Source organism: Maylandia zebra, linkage group LG5 (genome assembly GCF_041146795.1).
Source record: "Maylandia zebra isolate NMK-2024a linkage group LG5, Mzebra_GT3a, whole genome shotgun sequence".
Taxonomy (NCBI): domain Eukaryota; kingdom Metazoa; phylum Chordata; class Actinopteri; order Cichliformes; family Cichlidae; genus Maylandia; species Maylandia zebra.
The window spans coordinates 6324051-6343817 of record NC_135171.1 but is presented as its reverse complement, the minus strand read 5'-3'; the positions used below and the strand labels follow the sequence as shown (position 1 = coordinate 6343817).

General features: G+C 42.1%; 1 protein-coding gene across 2 annotated transcripts in view; it reads right to left on the bottom strand.

The window, feature by feature from the left end:
* The window catches only part of LOC101478883 (copine-9), a 202737-nt gene that overhangs the window by 59952 nt on the left and 123018 nt on the right, over positions 1–19767 (bottom strand). For both annotated transcript variants that reach the window (XM_012921487.4, XM_014408692.3), the window contains 4 exons: positions 14410–14473; positions 10736–10839; positions 10031–10135; positions 5290–5331 (listed from right to left, as the gene is read on the bottom strand). In XM_012921487.4, the coding sequence (XP_012776941.1) occupies positions 5290–5331; positions 10031–10135; positions 10736–10839; positions 14410–14473 (315 nt within the window). The remainder of the gene's footprint in view (positions 1–5289; positions 5332–10030; positions 10136–10735; positions 10840–14409; positions 14474–19767) is intronic.

The following is a 19767-nucleotide window of genomic DNA, read 5'->3' as shown; positions in this document are numbered from 1 at the left end:
ACGGCATATTAAGGGATGCTGGCCAACAGTCTTCCCCTCAAAACCAATATGGCAGGCTGAAATTGCTGCCAAATACACCTTGATGGTGGAGAAGGCTTTACCCTTATCAATCAGGGCCTGAAGAAATGACAGAATCACAGCCACAGAGCATTGAAAAGGGATGGCCTGTGATTCTAAGCACCAGCTTTCAAACACACGCCACTTGTGCTCATATAGTGTCCTAGTAGACGATGCTCTAGAGCAGGGGTGTCAAACTCAAATACACAGTGGGCCAAAATTCTAAACTGGAACAAAGTCGTGGGCTAACATTAATATTTATTGAAAAAAAAAAATCTTCCTCTAGATACAAGAATGAATCTTTTCTTATGGACTCAAACACGTTTTGCTGAAAAACTGAATATGGAACAAGCAAAGCTTAATACTAAACAATATATATATTAGCTGTATAATACCAGTAGGCCAGCTCTAATAGTAATTTGGTATGGCTTTGGTATGCTCTAGAACACTGAATAGTGTCGATAAAACTATGAGGGAGCCCGACTGTGTTCAGGTTAAATCACTCACAGGCCAAGCCCTTAGAGCTAGCATCTCCAGGTGGGGGTGGAATATTTCCACCCGTGCCTGAGACAGGAGGTCTCTGCGTAGTGATAACAGCCAAGGTGGGCCGCACAGCAGCTGAAAAATCTCTGCCAGCCACTGCTTCCCTGGCCAGTGCGGGGCTATCAGGATCATATAGTGACCTCTCTCTCTCAATTTGGCCAGAGTTGGAGAAATGAGGGCCACTGGGGGAAAAGCATAGAGGAGGGTTCTTGGCCACTCGTGAGCCAGAGCATCCACCCCGAGCGGCGCTTTCTGATCGTGCAGCGAGTAAAACACTTTTTCCTTAGTCATCAGGTTGGTAAGCCAACACATGCTTCCCCATCTTTTTCGCCTTTGGCAATTTCTTACCATCAAAACGAGATTTTACAACCTCTGTTTGTATGGCGGGCCATGGGATGTTGAGCCTAGCAGCTGCGCATGTCCTGCATGTCGAGATCCAGGGGAGACGGCGGTGTCGGTTTTTCAACCTCGCCGGTAGCCGAGGGCTTTGCAGCCCAGCTGATTCTAGGTGGAACCCTCCTCCTCCTCGTCAGACAGGAGGAGTTCTGAGTCAGCCGACTCATCTCCGTCATCATTAGCATCTCCTCCCCGGGCGACTCCAACATGGGGGAAAAACTCACATTCTCCATGTGCCTCCAGCGACGGGAGAGCGGCCGCGATGGGCTGAGGGTCTGCCTCTGCCCAGCTCGGCCTGGCGTTGTTGCCAAATCATCAGGCATCTCAATTTCTCCTTGCGCTGCAGCAGCCTCACACAGCAAAGAGTCGCCACCCGACAGGTTAGCCTGGCGAGCTAGCCTGTGCGGAGTTTGCGTGGGAAAGCCGCGCAGTGGATACAGTCGTGTGCAGGTGTCAAGGCAGCCTGAGCCTGAGATAAGCCTAGGCATGCTGCACACACGGGTGTGTATCCCAGGCAGAAATCCTCTTGCCGCAAGGACAAAGTTTCGCAACTTCGTTGTCAGTCGTAGCCATGGTTAGCTAGAGGGTTGTGCACATTAGCAAGACCAACACTGACTGTGGAGAATATTGCTATTTCTCAGCTAGCATGGGGTGAAAAGTAGTGCTACTTTTCTGCAGGTATTGCTACCTAATGTGTAAAACCGCTAGTGCCGAAGGGTATTGCTACCTCATGGTGAAGCTAGTGGTACCTTTATTAGCAAAGTGTTGCTACATCGCTTTGGGAAAAACTACAGAACAGTATTGCTACTGCTTGTATGCTAGTGGACAACTGAAATGCTGGGAACAAAGCGCCCGGTGACCGAGTTGTTCACTCGAATCTGTGGACAGTTTAGCTTTACCACCCAATAGCACAGTTGTCTTACAGGCTTCTGTGAGAAGTGAGAAGAGGTTTTTGAATGACATCTGACGCTATGTCAGCCTATTATATAGGGAGGCACTAGCCCATCCTGACATGAGCGTCACTTAGCCAGCCCTTACAGGCTCGAGATGCTCCATAGCGGCAAACTCTTCCCGAACGACGGAGGGTTTTGCGGGGTTGAGGAGGCGCACGCGTGCGAACACCGGGGGACCGACCGTCGGGGTATAATGTTCAACCCCGTGCTTCGTAGCCATGTTCATGAAATTAGGAACAGTCAGTGAAGGGAACTCCAAGAGCAAACACTGAAAAACATTCCCTGAAGTCACAAAATTAGCTCAATTCAGGGGCTCGATGGCCCGAGTGAAACAGTGTATTAAAGAAAAGGACAGAGCATCGAATAAGCGTCTGTTAGCGACATCGACCACCAGTCCGTGGGCACAAAGAAAATCGGCGCCCAAAATTGGCACAGAGCTAGTGGCAACAACAAAGGTCCACTAATGAATGGAGGACTTTTTTTCCACTCGATAAAAGTTAATGTGAGGGCTCCCGATGGTTAGGGGCAAATGCAATCGCATGGCAGGATTCTGTTAACGGACCAAACGTCAGTCAGGAGAACCACCGAGATTAGTTAGTCATTAATATACTGCTGCTGCATGGGCTGGGCTGTAGTTACATTTTAAGGGTTTAAAAACTGTGTTTTAAAATAATTAGCGGTAATAAAAACCATGAGAAGCCGATAGTGATCACTGACTGTTTTTAGGGGCTTGTTGATATTAAATAACAAGATACAAAAGCAAAACATGTTAAAACACATCAGTCTTATTAAGTGCAGAATACTTTGGACCCAGACGCAGGATTCATCACGTTATCACTTAAAGACCGGATACCGGTCATGGAGGCTAACAAGGGCTGCCCAAAGAACATCTGGATTAAGACATACGGCTTCAAAAAGTTTTGGTGCTTTACAGTAGCCGCATAGACACCAGTAGTTTTACCTGACTCTCTCGTCCTCATGTGACGGATTGTTTTCATCTTCATCTAAACTAAGTGCTGGTTGACTATTTTCATTCTCTCTCTCGGTTTGCTCTGGTTCAAACTGGAAAGGCTGAACAGAAGCCATTTCCAGTGCACTGCTAACTGTGAACTGGATGCGGTGCAACCGTATGACGTCACTACCCAGAGTGCATTGAGAACTAAATAACAATGGTGGCCTACTGGTAAATCGGTTTTATATAAAATGTGCTTAAAAGGGGGCAGCACGGTGGCACGGTGGTTAGCACTGTTGCCGCACAGCAAGAAGGTCCTGAGTTCAATTCCACCATCAGGCCAGAGTGTTTCTGTGTGGAGTTTGCATGTTCTCCCCGTGTTTGCGTGGGTTCCCTCCGGGTACTCCAGCTTCCTCCCACCGTACAAAGACATGCAGTTTGTGGGGATAGGTTAATTGATTAATCCAAATTTCCTATAGGCGTGAAAGCGGGAGTGAATGTGAACACGAACGGTTGTCTGTCTCTGTGTGTTGGCCCTGCGACAGACTGGCAACCTGTCCAGGGTGTACCTTGCCTCTCGCCCCATGACAGCTGGGATAGGCTCCAGCGCCCCCCGCAACCCTGAAAAAGGACAAGCGGAAGCGAATGGATGGATGGATGGTGCTTAAGGAAAACATTTGGCGTATTTTAGTACCACATATGTGTTATTGAAAGCACAGTACATATTTTAGCGCAAACATGTCTTAATAGCCGGGGTTCCCTTTAACCAATGTGAAGGATTGCATGGATCTTCCTTTTGTTGTCTTGTATTACAAACTTATACAAAATAGTTGCAATTAAGTTGCACTAATTTAAGAAGAAGTGTATCCTTTTCAGCTTCTATGATGTGGTATTTCTCACACATTAAACTATCCCAGATACCAAAAGGCGAGAGGCGGGGTACACCCTGGACAGGTCACTAATCTGACACAGGGCTAACACATTCAGAAAGACAGCCATTCATACCTATGGGCAATTTAGAATCACCAGTCAATCTAATCCCACTAACTGCATGTCTTTGGACTGTGGGAGGAAGTGGAGAGAACTCCCACAAACACAGGCAGAACATGCAAATTCCACACAGAAAGACCTGGCCAGATGAGTCAAACTCAGGACCTTCTTGCTGTGAGGCAACAGCCCTAACTACCGCACCACTGTGCTGCTCTGAATTAAATTAACTGTAGATATTTAATTTAACTAGGCTATATTTACCTTTTAAACCTTGCTGTCCTGTGCTTTAGATCACAAAGATTCAAATTAGACAAACAAGTGTCCTCAGTTGTGAAAACGAGTTTTTACCAGCTACGCTAAATCTCCAAGGCAAGGCCCTATATTCCACATAAAGACCTTGGACAGCTTATCCATGCCTTTATTACTTCGAGACTAGACTGTTGCAATTCTCTGTGCATGGGCCTCCAATTCTCTCTCCTCCAGCGTTTGCAATTAGTTCAAAATGCCACAACACGCCTCTTAACTGGCACCAGAAGGCATGATCACATCACCCCTGTTCTAGCCAATCTACACTGGCTCCCTGTTAAATACCGTATCGTATTTAAAATCCTTTTGTATACTTTTAAAAATGGCGCCCAGTTACCTAACAGACTTTCTCGACGTGTATAGCCCCAACAGAGCACTCAGATCCTCTAATGGCTCTAACTTTTGTGATGTGTAGCTCGTTAGTCAGTGTCTGTTTTAATTTTGAAAAAGTGTCTAGCCTCAAAGGATTCCCTTTCTTTGTCCCTGTCACAATGACACGTCATTGGTCGATAGAGATATTTTATCCAAAAATGTATTATGCGTATACATTTGTCATTGTTATGTTTCTATTTTGACAAAACAGAATACTGTGTCAAAGCCTAAAAGGGAAACTGAGTAAAAATGCATCAGAATTACAGCCTGATGAATTCTGCAAGACAAACATTTCCTTCAGGTTTCCTTTTTTCTCACAAAAAGTGAAAAGAGAGACAGAAGATAGAACATAGAGAAAAGACTGAAAATTTATTTTCAGAGTAAAATTTGTGGAACAGCAACATGAGGTCAGACAGCCTGAAAACCCCCACAAGATATCTGCAAATTAAGCCCCACATGTATGAGGGCTCCTACAGTAGCCAGCATCTGTGATGAGACGTAGAAGCCATGTATAACCTGACCTCCTAACCACTTAGCTGCAACCTTTCACTCACAAGATTTCATTCATTGCCCAGTGTGTGCCAAGCAGGTGGAGCTCTTCACTTGTTCTAATAAAATGCCTTGGGTCAGAAAGAATAATGTGTGACATTTCAGAGACTCCGTGTGGAGCTGAAAATTAAAGCAAGGAAAAGGAGAGTCACACAGAGTGAGAGCGCTTACCTCCCATCCCTGTCCCAGTCGTAAACGTCCACCTTGACTGTCCTGGAGGGAGGTGAGACAAGGAAGCCAAGGTGAGATAGACATAGGTGAGATTTACAGAAGATAAGAGGGAGTGTGAGGGTGAGAAGGTGAAATGGCAGGAAGCCAATAGGGAGAGACCATCAGAAAGTTGAGTAAGTTAACTTTTCTTCAAAGGATGTTTCACATTATGAAATCAATTAAAATAATGGTGACCCTAAAGTTATACAGCTTACCAATGTCAAAAATTATATAATTATATAATATATAAAAATTCATTCAATAATGAAAATAATGGAAAAAATAATACTTATAATGGATTATATATTTGAAATAAGACAACTTTAAAAAACATTGTAGGCCTTCTTCCTTAAAGTCGGTGCTATGACTCAGATTCTTTCAGTCGTGCGATCATCCATGTGACCGTGTGCGCTGTGCTTTAGAGTATGAGGTGGAGTGACTCTTGTTACTTCTTGTTCTTTTCCTGTACAGGTTGATTGCCTGTGTGAGATGCAGGTCCAGTTTTCTGTGACTTAAACAGCTACTGTGTAAGAAGTAATTAAATGTAATTAAATTCAATAAATTTATATGTTACACAGCAGAAACTTGTATTTGTTTTATAGTCGGATTTATTGTTATTTTAGTGTTTATTCTTGAGTGTAGTTTGGATTTTATTTGCATGATTTTACTTTGATATTTGTATTGCGTTTTTTGGACAATTTTATTGTGGGATTTTTAGTGTAAAAAGTATTTATGCATGCTTTCTTCCTCAGGGAATAAACTTTCTTTGATTGACTCAGTCTCTGTGCCCTGGTTTTCTGATACACATACTCCTCGTATTTAAAGAACCTCCTGATGTGAGGTTTAGGCCCACCAGCTTTAGTGTCTAAACAAACAGCACCCAATCTCAACAATAGTCCGCTCAACCTGCTTTAGTTTGTACAGTAAAGACCCTACAAGATTTGAGACAAAGCCCCAACAATCAGATGATATCCTTGCTGATAGGAGTTTATTTAGGCTACGTTCACACTAATGCATTGTTGTTTGAAAACGCATCGTTTTCTCTCCGTTTTGACCTCCCGTCCACACTGAGACGGCGCTTTCCTCAAGGAAAAAGGCAGCGTTTTGAAAACGCTCTCGAAAACGCATACATTTCAAAACGCAGCTGTTCCGTTGCAGTGTGGACACACGAAAACGTAGACTTTCTAAAACGATGACGTATTTTAGTCATGTGACGCAGTCATGTGACCAAATAAACAAAGATAGCAGAGTACATTATACAGCGGTTGTTTTGACTGCCCTAAAAAAGATGAATATCAGTTTGTACGCGCTCCAGATAGCTTTTCTTTAAATTCTTTAATTCTCACTCGCTTTTGCAGCTTTGTACTTTTGTGTTACTCGTAGCAACAACTCCCCCTCATTGTTAGTCCATTTAAAAATGTATTATGTCTGATCATGGCAGCCCAATAACAGGCCCTAAGCACCAGCCATAGAGGCAGGAATATACCAAAGCCAACAAGTCCGTCCAAAGGTGCCCTAGAGACTATCCACCATATAGTAGCAGAACATAAGATGTAAAGAACAGTATACACTGAGAGGCTTAACCAAGTGGCTGAGATAGTATATATGGACTAGAAGTCCCAAATACCCAATACAAGACACCACCAAAGGAGGTGGAGAACAACAAGGTCCTATGGCACCAAAAGTTCCAGACAGACAAGCAGCTGCTGGCAAACTAACCAGACCGTAGTGCAGGGGTGTCGAACTCCACGCCTCTAGGGCCGGTGTCCTGCAGTCTTTAGATCTCACCCTGGGTCAACACACCTGAATCACATGATTAGTTCCTTACCAGGCCTCTGGAGAACCTCAAGGCATGTTGAGGAGGTAATTTAGCCATTTAAATAAGCTGTGCTGGATCAAGGACACATCTAAAACCTGCAGGACACCGGCCCTTGAGGCCTGGAGTTTGACACCCCTGTAGCAGTGGGTGACAAGGAGCAGAAGACAAAAAATTGTGATAGATATGGCAAACCCAACAGACAGCAACATCAGGAAGGAGGACAAGAAAATAGAGAAGGAACAACTGGAGCAGATGTGGAAAGTAAAGTCCAAAGCAGTCCTGGTGGTAACAGGAACATAAGGAGTTGTAACCCTGATACTGGAAGAGCAGCTCCAGCAGAATCCGAGTGTATAAGAGGTCTCTGTGCAGAAGAACACAGTCCTAGGTACACCTAAAATACTGCGAAGAACCCTCAAAATTCCAGGCCTCTAATAGAGGACTCAAAATTTAGCATCACACATATACCCCCCACACATTCATCCTAGCCATTATTAACAGTAGTCTGACCTCTAGTGTGGTGCCAAATTTTTTAAAGATGCTATTGTGCAACCCTTTTCTTAACCTTTTTTTGTCGAGCCTGTCTCCAAGCTACCTTTGTTGCCTAAACTCCTTTAAAATTTTGTCTACACTCAATTTAAGTCCCTCCTGTATGAATATGAAATTCTAGAAGTGTTCCAATCTTGTTTTAAAACTCACCACAGCACTGAATCTGCTCTATTAAGAGTCTGGTGATGACAGACACTTTGTGCTCCAGTGGATGATGAGAGGCATCCCCACAGATACAGCAGCCATGGAAGCAGAAGAATATCCTATTAAGAAGGCCCTGAGTAAATGTGGTTATCCCAACTGGACATTCACTTCAGGTGCGAAGAAAGACAACTACTGTCTAAGGGAAAATCCTTAGTAATCCCTTATTTGTCGGTTGATTTAGGCTTAGATGTACATACTGTGCGTGTGTGTTTGCTGCTTATTACTTCTGCATTAGTCTCAATAACACCAGCACTGGCCTGACACTGAGTTCACGGCCGACTGCTGGCATTATTCTGACCACCACAGAGTTCAGCTTTATACAGGATTCAGTATGAATATGGAAAGACAAACCTCAAATCTTCAATTTGAAGACAGACCCAGTTTAAGAAAGAAGATGATGTTTCTGCATAAGTCTGAAGTCCTGATGAGTACAAGTGAACCTTCAGATGTTCTATGCTTTTCATGGATGAAGTCATGGAACTTCTACAGTCGAAAATGTAATGAGAACTTGGTTGGGGCTCCTTCACCCTCCTTCAGCTCATCTATATTTCTAGGTTGGGTTTTTTCTTATCTTCCTCCTGACAATACCTCTATGGGTTTAAGGTTAGGGACGCTGGTTGTCCAATAAAGCACAGTATGTCATGAGACTATGGCAGCAGACAGTGAGGAAAGAGGATAAGGACCCAAATGCATACATGTACAGGCAGTAGTGGGTTTTAACAAAACATGAGCCGTTTATTAAAAGCTGAATGAAAATACTAGCAAGAGGCAAAACAGGAACTGAGGCTTAACTAACAGAACTAAACTGGATGAATTAACTTGGACATGGAACCTGGAAACATGGACAAGAGAAGCAGACGTCCTGATAAGAGACAAAGAGAAAACAGACAAAATATATACACACACGAGGGTGATTAGGGAGAATGGAAACACACAGGAAACACAGCTGGAAAGACTTGACAAAGACACAAGGAAAGCAAAACTAGCATTGACACTCTGTAGCTGCATCAAATTTCCATGATATAACCAAATTCTGACTAACAGACTGTGACCTAGACATAGTGTAGGTGGCAAACGTCTGTGACAAATTAGCCTGCACAGCAACAGACATGTGCAGATCAACAATGCATAATATGGAGAGCAGGAGAGAGTACGACCGTGCAGCGTTTAAAGCTTGGAAGTACTCACATTACTTTGAGTTTGATTCCGTAAAAAATTACAAAAACATTAGCGTCTGCTGTTCACTCTGCGTGGGAAGAAAACGTCTTTCTACAGCAAAAAATTAAACTTCTGAGCGAGCTCCGAGCACGCTGTCACGGGAATGTGACATTCACAGAGAAACCCCCGGATCCTCCCACTGACATGACCGCTGTGGCACCGGGCAAACCTCCACCCGCCCCACTCCTGCTAAACAGGTGACAACAGATTTAAGAGACAGGACTTAGTGCTGCTCAATCTTTGATTTTATAAATTTTTTGGTGTGTTTTACTTGCATCTATTTGAAAAAGTGTAAACACAAAACATTTTTTTTTAATTTTATAAGCTGGAATCTGCAGAAAAGGTTTAAATGTTAAACACATTTCTTCCAGTCAGAGACTGCTGCATATAATTTAATTTTTGCTTGATGCAATGTGCATGAAACTAAAGATTAAAACTAATAAAAAAAAATTTCAAAACAGACTTTTTCATTTGCTTCACTTTTATATGATGGATTATGCAGAAAAAATTGAACTGGGCTGAAAGATCTGTTGCTTTATTACTTATTCAGGTTGTGCATCATGTTTTTAAAAAGTACCGTAATAAAGTAACCAATTACTTTTGAAAATAAGTAATCGGTAAAGTAATGGGATTACTTTTTGGAGCAGTAATCAGTAATTAGTAACTAATTATTATTTTCAAGTAACTTGACCAACACTGGTAAAGACATATATTAAAGAGGTGAGAGCTCTTTTGTCTGACTACAAATTAGTAGGAAATTAAATTTGAAGTAGTAGCTGTTGGGGTTTTGTCTTTATTTTTTTTATTTATTTAATTTTTTGCAGTAGCTGACCCTGTGTTAGCTCAATATAAACCTTTATATTCGATAGCATAATGATTTAAAATAAGAAAGTAATCAGTGCACTGTTCTCTCACCTGTCATAGTCTCCATTACAAAGTGCTCGAACAGGAATAGTAAATGACTGCCAGACAGGGTTTAGGTTGTTTTTGATCACCTCAGTCTTGTGGCAGATCGTAAACCTGCAAACAAAAGGAGACATCTCAACATGTTGGTGGGCTCTAGGATTGACAGGAAATAGTGAACAAAATGTGTCCCTGGATACCACATATCCCTGGTTAAATAATGACATTTGGTAAGGCTTCATGCTACTAAGTGTTACTAAGTGTTTTATCCTATTGTAAAGTGTCCTTGGGTGACTTGAAAGGCGCTCATAAATAAAATTTATTATTATTATTATTATTATTACTCATCATCTAAATGAAATGTAACATTAGACACCAGAAACAGTCCAGAGTAAACAGAAAGTTTTCATCCTGAACTATATTTTTGAAATACTTAAAACTTAAACGAAGTACAAATTAAAACATTCTACTTCAGTGTAGAGAAAATCTATAACCACTTCTTCCTTCTGAAGAGTTAGTACCTTTCACTCTCCTCATGGGACTGGATCCAAAAGACAAATGTGTTAGCGTTTTTTTTTTTACTCACCGGCAGTAATAAGGCCAGAACTGGAACAGAGGAGCAGCGCTTTTCTTTAGATGGACAGCTAACAGATTGACTGCATATCAGAGGATATACAGTTTCTCTAACAATTCATACATTCCAAACAAAACACTCACGTGCCATCCTCGTTGCTCCGGTAGAAGACAAGGAAAGGATCAGACTTGCCAAAGAAATCCTTTTTATCCAGCTTGTTTGCACAAAACTGCATAGTGGCTATGTCCTAGGAAAACAAGAACAGTTTCTTTCAGGATCCGGTCTATCTTCAAGTTTATTTTTTAAGAATGAACTTGTGAATTTTTGAACATAATTTGACAATAAGTACTTAAAAGAGGATGTTGTCTAGCAAACTGTAATATCCGTAGACAAAAAGTCTATTGAGCACATGACTCAAACCCAACAAGAACTTTACCTAGTGGCAACAGGATATAACACAGAGCCATTTAACATTTAATAATAATAATAATGGATTGCATTTATATAGCGCTTTTCAAGGCACTCAAAGCACTTTACAATACCACTATTCATTCACTCTCACATTCACACACTGGTGGAGGCAGCTACAGTTGTAGCCACAGCTGCCCTGGGGCAGACTGACAGAAGCGAGGCTGCCATATTGTACCATTGGCCCCTCTGGCCAAGACAGGTAGGCGGTAGGGGATCAAACCGGCGACCTTCCGGTTACAGGTGCACTTCCCAAACCCCTGAGCCATGGTCAGTGCTGAAGACAGCACATCAACAAGCTCTGAGCACAAGATACAGGCTGGGGTCTATCACACCAGTCTTGTCTGTGAAGACCAGTCCAATGGTCTTGACAGAGAGTTGGGGAATGGCTGCAATCACAGCATTGTAAGATGGTGAAAGATATACCCTTAGGCCCCCTCCTCGATTCAGAGATGGTCTTTCCCTTTTCACGTAAATGACCTCCTTGACTCCCCGCTCGATGTGTACATCCTCATGATTGAAAGAGTGTCCACTGGCCTGGAGGTGTAAATAGACTGCGGAGTCCTCGCCTGACGAATTCTTCATCGTACCATCAGCTTTGCTAGAGGTTGTTTGGTTTCCCTGGTGTATAAATCATCAGCGTACACTATATTACTCTATTTGTGTCGGGTGGTTTAAAAGCCACCCGACACAAATAGTTTAGAAATGTTTAGAAAAAATGCTTCTCAACTGTTCCGATAGTCCTGACACATAAGGGTTTTCACTTAGGCAACAGTTGTCCTTCAATCCTGGATCGGGTGGAGCTTTCTTTCCATTGATCAGTGATCTTTGATCAATGAGCTTCGATCAGTGGGCTTTGATAAGTGGTAGTTGATCAATCGTCATGAGAATTAATGATCAAGGAACTGACCTCCCAGCCCATTGTTCATTCAGTGGTGCTGGTTTCAGTCATTCTGCAAATGTACTGTTTATAAGGTTGGGGAGACCTGCAGTCAGCTGAGACTCAAGAAGTCACTTGGATGAGTGACGAAATGTTTCTTCCACTGAAAACACTACGTCCAGAGGAACAGAATCAACCTTTTGGGATCCTCAGAAAGATGGTCATCCATATGCTGTTTTGTGTCTCTGCTTCATCTTCAGCAAAGATATGATCCAGAGATTGAAAATCCCATTGGTCCTTGGGTTCTGGGCATGGGCCTACTTCTGTGAATGGCTGGAATACAGTGGGGCAAAAAAGTATTTAGTCAGCCACCGATTGTGCGAGTTCCCCCACTTAAAATGATGACAGAGGTCAGTAATTTGCACCAGAGGTACACTTCAACTGTGAGAGACAGAATGTGAAAAAAAAATCCATGAATTCACATGGTAGGATTTGTAAAGAATTTATTCGTAAATTAGGGTGGCAAATAAGTATTTGGTCACCTCAAACAAGGAAAATCTCTGGCTCTCACAGACCTGTAACGTCCCCTGTAAGAAGCTTTTCTGTCCCCCACTCGTTACCTGTATGAATGGCACCTGTTTGAACTCATCATCTGTATAAAAGACACCTGTCCACAGCCTCAAACAGTCAGACTCCAAACTCCGCCATGGCCAAGACCAAAGAGCTTTCGAAGGACACCAGGAAAAGTATTGTAGACCTGCACCAGACTGGGAAGAGTGAATCTACAATAGGCAAGCAGCTTGGTGTGAAAAAATCAACTGTGGGAGCAATCATCAGAAAATGGAAGACATACAAGACCACTGATAATCTCCCTCGATCTGGGGCTCCACGCAAGATCTCATCCCGTGGGGTCAAAATGATCATGAGAACGGTGAGCAAAGATCCCAGAACCACACGGGGGGACCTGGTGAATGACCTGCAGAGAGCTGGGACCAAAGTAACAAAGGTCACCATCAGTAACACACTACAACGGCAGGGAATCAAATCCCGCAGTGCCAGACGTGTTCCGCTGCTGAAGCCAGTGCATGTCCAGGCCCGTCTGAAGTTTGCCAGAGAGCACATGGATGATACAGCAGAGGATTGGGAGAATGTCATGTGGTCAGATGAAACCAAAGTAGAACTTTTTGGTATAAACTCAACTCGTCGTGTTTGGAGGAAGAAGAATACTGAGTTGCATCCCAAGAACACCATACCTACTGTGAAGCATGGGGGTGGAAACATCATGCTATGGGGCTGTTTTTCTGCCAAGGGGACAGGACGACTGATCCGTGTTAAGGACAGAATGAATGGGGCCATGTATCGTGAGATTTTGAGCCAAAACCTCCTTCCATCAGTGAGAACTTTGAAGATGAAACGAGGCTGGGTCTTCCAACATGACAATGATCCAAAACACACCGCCCGGGCAACAAAGGAGTGGCTCCGTAAGAAGCATTTGAAAGTCCTGGAGTGGCCTAGCCAGTCTCCAGACCTCAACCCCATAGAAAATCTGTGGCGGGAGTTGAAAGTCCGTGTTGCTCGGCGACAGCCCCAAAACATCACTGCTCTCGAGAAGATCTGCATGGAGGAATGGGCCAAAATACCAGCTACTGTGTGTGCAAACCTGGTAAAGACCTATAGTAAACGTTTGACCTCTGTTATTGCCAACAAAGGTTATGTTACAAAGTATTGAGTTGTATTTTTGTTATTGACCAAATACTTATTTTCCACCCTGATTTACCAATAAATTCTTTACAAATCCTACCATGTGGATTCATGGATTTTTTTTTCACATTCTGTCTCTCACAGTTGAAGTGTACCTCTGGTGCAAATTACTGACCTCTGTCATCATTTTAGGTGGGGGAACTTGCACAATCGGTGGCTGACTAAATACTTTTTTGCCCCACTGTATTTCTACCAATTTGTTTTGTTTCTTTAAGAAAGAAAGAATGAGGTTCTGGTGCAAAAGGTATTGCAGTACTGGGTTGACCGTTAATTGAAATGTATAGAAGATAGATTATTGCTCAGAGACAAACATTTGAACAATAAATCCAACAGGGCTCTCAGAGTTCTCAAGGACTCTTGAGGTGTCACCACCACCACGAGTCTGATAGTGAAGCAAAGAAGGTCAAACCTGATTACATATATACATAACAGTAATCTGATCTTCTTCAACATGGATATAAAAAACAAAGTGTAAAATAAGGATTTATAATTCATGAGCAGCTCTTCTCATCACACTGAGAGTATGATGCAAATTACAAAATTATCCTGAAGTCCTTTAAATGGTCATTCAATATCCAGGTAATTTAAATTTACTTGGTTAACAAATGGAAACACAGACTGTGGCCATCATGAGGTCGGGCTGCCATGCTTAACTTTCTAACTCCTCTTACTGTTTGTATCACAAGGTTCATCTAAGCTGATACTAACTCTGCAGTTACTCAGCTCCTCAGCGGTGAAGATGATGGTTCCACACTTCTTCCCAGGAATACCACTAAGAAAGTGAGAGAGAAAAGTGTAAGATACAGGACAACAAGTATTTTAAAAAAAAGATTTGTGGCTGACAATAAAAGAATAATACTTAAAACTAAGTATGGATCATTCAGATCAAGCTATAGTTTACTGTTCTCTGGGAAAATCTGACTACTTCCCAATTTCAGCCTATGCTAAATTTTTAGTGCCAGTAACTTTCCATCACAGTGATTAATCTCAGCAGCTGTTTACTGGCCCAGGAGCTGATTCCTACAAGTTATCATTGTCAGATATAGGAGAGGATAAAAGAGGAATTCTGGAGGCTCAGGAGGCACGTCACCATGATTGTTTCCAACCAGAAGTCAACCTGTCATCGAATTTGTCTCAGAGGAAAGAGCACTTTTCATTCAGTGATGAATTACAAAACAATCTCGGCAATTGTATTAAAATTTCATTAAGATTAGAAAATGAAATGTGAAGTCATTTCTCACAGAGAGAAATCACCTGCTAGAGCAAAGGCTCTGTGCCCTTTTCTCTGCTTGTGCCCTGTTGCAAACTGCTGGAAGTTGCTTTTTCATGAATTTACTATACTTACAATCTATCTGCCTCCAACTAACAACCATGTTTTCAGGATATTAGTATATACTCATAGGTCATTTTTAAGATCTGATTTATTCCCCAGTTTGTAAATTGGAGTTCCATGTTGTTGGAACAACATGGAAACCTGAGTGATAGATTAATCATATGTGTTATTGGAAACATCAAAGAATCTTTGTGAGCATTTCTAAAATAAATATTCAAACCATACACATCTTTAACTTTAGATTTTTTAAAAATTTGTCTATAATAGCGGCCACATCTGATTCTGAATAACATAACATCTTTAATTTAGGAATAGAGGGTGTCTGACTATTTATTGTAACATCATCACTTTCAGTGCAACCTAGCTCCTTCAAGCCTCTTGACAGATTTAAGTATTGGGTTTTGGGACTATGTCATGAAATGCTGAGCAGTTTACTGCATCAGTAAATAAGATAAGATAAGATAACCTTTATTAGTCCCACACGTGGGAAATTTGTTTTGTCACAGCAGGAAGTGGACAGTGCAAAAGTTATGAGGCAAAAATTAGAATACAATAAGAATAAATACAGTACACAACTGTACAGAATAGAATAAAATAAAATACTATATACAGTAGAATAAAATAAAATAAATATACAATAAGATAAAAATAGAATACAAATACAAATACAAATAAAAATAATTATTCAAGCGTGTATTTGCTTGTTTCCTTGGTTTTTCAGTTAAATGGACCATATTGAAGCGGTTGCTTATCTCTTTCAGATTTCTCATATCATTCTTATCAACCCAGTTAACAGAGGTGGTGGTTTACGACACCAACTGTCTTCCATCTATAATCCCGTTTTGAGACTCTTCCCAGCGCCTTAACACCCACTTACATCCTGGGTCATTTGACCTCAGTGAATCACATGATAGGGTGTGACAAGGTCTCACAGTGGGTTTACCTGAAACACCCGTTTTCACACCTTGGCTCCTGTTATTAGGCAGAGGATCAATAGGGGGTCCATGACCCTCTTAGGGATACTCCCTAAGGGCTTAAAATCTGGGATTCTCCACCAATTGCTCTTAGAACTGAAGAAGCTTCTCGGATGAAACGTCTTCAAGAAAGTGTAATATCATCAGGCCGCTCAATTTGAGATCATCTTATTTTGTGCATAGATGCACACCGTCTTAATTATAGAGACATCATGAAACCACACCTGTCTAGTTTGGGGCCCATAATTCTCCTGGTCCTAGTCTGAAATATCTGAGATCTGTGTGCAAGCAAATTACACCCTGACAAAGAAAAGCGGATAATTAAAAGTTTTTCAAGACAAGTTGAAGCCAGATAGAGAAGTGGGGAAACCTTTATCATCCTCTTGATAATTCCCTGTGGTTGCAGGTCACACTCCACCTCACAGTGTGACACAGCGATTCGTTCCATCCACTCAAAGCTGCGCTTCTGTCTGATGCTGCACTGTGATTAAAACGCCAGCTGAGATTCAAGGATGTTGCCATAAACAACTGTGACAATGTACACAGGCACCAACACACCGCTACACATGCACACTACATTATGCAGGAGGGATAGTCGGAAGATTCCACACAAACAAAGAATATATTATCCTTGAGAGACTGTTTTCTGTGACCTTAAACTGGTTTTGCTTCATTTAGTCCATTGTCCCTTCTGCTGGTTCGTTTATGAACCCAGTCACGTAACCGTAGCTGCATGAGGGCAGGTAAAACTCAAAGATTTGGCTTGAAACAAGTATTAATTCCAACACTTCTGACAATTTCATCTCAGTTTGGTTTTCTCTGCTGGCCCTCTCACTTAAACAAAGAAAGCTATCAGTGATACATGAGTGTCTGTGAGCAGTTCTGATAATGAATTTGCAAGGTCATGTGGGATATTGAAGATACCTTGAGCCTCTCTCGACTGTCACAGAACCTCCTATTCACATTCCTGCTGCTGATACAGCCTAGCTGTAGTTAAACTGCAGTAACGTCACAGAAGCCTGTGCATGGCAGGACAAAACAGGTAACTACAACACAAATGAAGAAAATAAGTTAAATGTGGACGACATCAGGGCGTGTGTGTGTGTGTGTGTTTTAAGGTGGGGAGGGGTCTCAGCAGGCCTTTTCCAACATATTTTTTGTCATCCAACCACTTCAGTTTTTCACTGCCTAATGTGGGTTTCCCACTCCCACATATGTTAGACAAGATAACACAAACACAATCACAATTACTCTACAGTAACACAGTCATGTAAAATTGCACACAAAAGCCTTCTCATTTTGTTTTATGCAAGGACATTTTTGACATTAAACAAAATACTCCAACAACAATGATATGAAAGTTGAGGGGAAAAGAATGAAAAACAGAACAGGCGGCAGCGTGGATTTTCTCACTTTGAATATCTCTAGCAAGATACTTAAATATAGTTGTGTGTGGACCAAAACCTGAGACCTCTGTCCTACAACTGTTCTTCATAGTTCTGAGAAAATACACTTATATAGCAAAAATACACATTCTTAACCTGAATTAGACTGATAATGTCCTCACGTTTGCAAAGCAGCCTGTAGTCACCCACTAGTTAGTTTAGCTAACTAGTGGGTGACTACAGGCTGTTAAAACTCCCTTTTAACAGGAGGAAACCTCCAGCAGATGGCCCCGCCCCTCCCTGAGCCTGGTTCTGCTGGAGGTTTCCTCCTGTTAAAACTCCCTTTTAACAGGAGGAAACCTCCAGCAGATGGCCCCGCCCCTCCCTGAGCCTGGTTCTGCTGGAGGTTTCCTCCTGTTAAAAGGGAGTTTTTCCTTCCCACTGTCACCAACGAGCTTCTCATAGGGGATCGTATGATTGTTTGGTTTTTCTCTGTATGCATTATTGTAAGGTCTACCTTACAATATAAAGTGCCTTGAGGTGACTGTTGTTGTTATTTGGCGCTGTATAAATAAAACTAAATTGAATCATACCTACACATACCTGCTCTACCATAGAAACCCATTCCATGAAACTCCCAAAACACTGTTTTTGTGCTAATGTTAATGCCCAAGTAAGCTTGGAACTCTGTGATGTTTAAGCACTATGTGTCTTAGCACTCTCCAATGCCACTCTCTAACTTAAATGGTCTGCCACATTTTGGCTAAGTTGCTGTCATCCCTAAGCACTTCCAGTTTTGCATTTGGCATTCTGTTACAGTACAGTGGTAAAATTCATCTCTTCAGAATAATAATGGATTGGATTTATATAGCACTTTTCAAGGCACCCAAAGCGCTTTACAATGCCACTATTCATTCACTCTCACATTTACACACTGGTGGAGACAAGCTACGGTTGTAGCCACAGTTGCCCTGGAGCAGACTGACAGAAGCGAGGCTGCCATATCGCGCCATCGGCCCCTCTGGCCAACACCAGTAGGCGGTAGGTGAAGTGTCTTGCCCAAGGACACAACGATCAGGACAGAGAGCCCGGGGATCGAACCGGCGACCTTCCGGTTACAGATACGCTTCCCAACCCCCTGAGCCACGGTCGCCACAGAAGAAACCATTGTGTGTAAGACTCATTGCATCTGTACAAGAACCATTGTTCTACAGAACAGACAAGATGTTTCCAGTGGTATTTGTTTTAAAATGATTAAATGAGGGATTTCAGAAGAAGCCTATGAATTACCTAAAGGATATATGTTTGAAAAGTGCATCCAGTAAAAAATGCAACTGAGGATATATCCAGTCCAAAGGACAACACGTGGAGGTCTTGGACTTCAAACAAAAAGCAGAACTTCTTCACAGTTTTACCAACGTTGCTGTGGAACAAGCTAAAACGATAGTCACGCTAAAACAACCATTAACCAAGGAAATAATGTCATTGAAACTCAGTCCAATTAGTTTGGTGCAGTGGTGGACGACGGACGGGTTCCGGCTGGGATCTTTGCTGACCCAGCATCTCTGGAAGTAACACACGCTTCGATTCCCTTAAGCTCCGTGGTCAGAGCCATTCATCCAGCAACTTATGTTGTGGGCCGCTACTCTACGATGGCACCGCAAGGTGACTTGACCTGTTCCACTGTGCTGATCACTGCACCACAGGTGGCAATAAAAACAGCTCTTCCTCTCTCCAACTACCAGATTTTCAGCTCACCTATACTGTAGGTGCACTTGCCCACTCTGCCTCACCTATGAAGTCCACCAACCATCCACCAGAAATGCCAGCAGAACCTACTGTCTATTAAACACAGTTATTCCAGTGTCCGTTATACCAGTTGAACTCAAATCCCTTCTAACTACACTCCCTAATTCAGTCAATATAATTATTGCTCATGTAGGTACCAGTGACACCACCTGGCAACAGTCAAACATGATAAAATCTGACTTTAGCACTCTGGTAGACTCTGGTATCTTAAGAGTGTTATATTTGTGTTATATTTGACCCTATTCTAAACGTGGTACCGTCCAGTTTTTTGTTTTTGTTTTTTACATTGACTACTGCTGACAAGTTTGTTATAGCAAATAGAAACTAAGCTGAACTATTAAGTTCCACCCCTTAAATCTCATGTTCATGCAGAAGAGTCCTTAAATTCTTTTATCAATATTTGCACTGTTATCCTTGATTCTGTTGCTCCTTTGAGATCTTAGTGCCCTAAATTAAAACATGAGCCTTGGCTAAATGAGTCTACTCGGGCGCTCTGTCAACAATGTAGGAGAGCAGAAAGGAAGGGGGATGAATAAATTCTGGTGTCTTATGAAAATAATTTTAA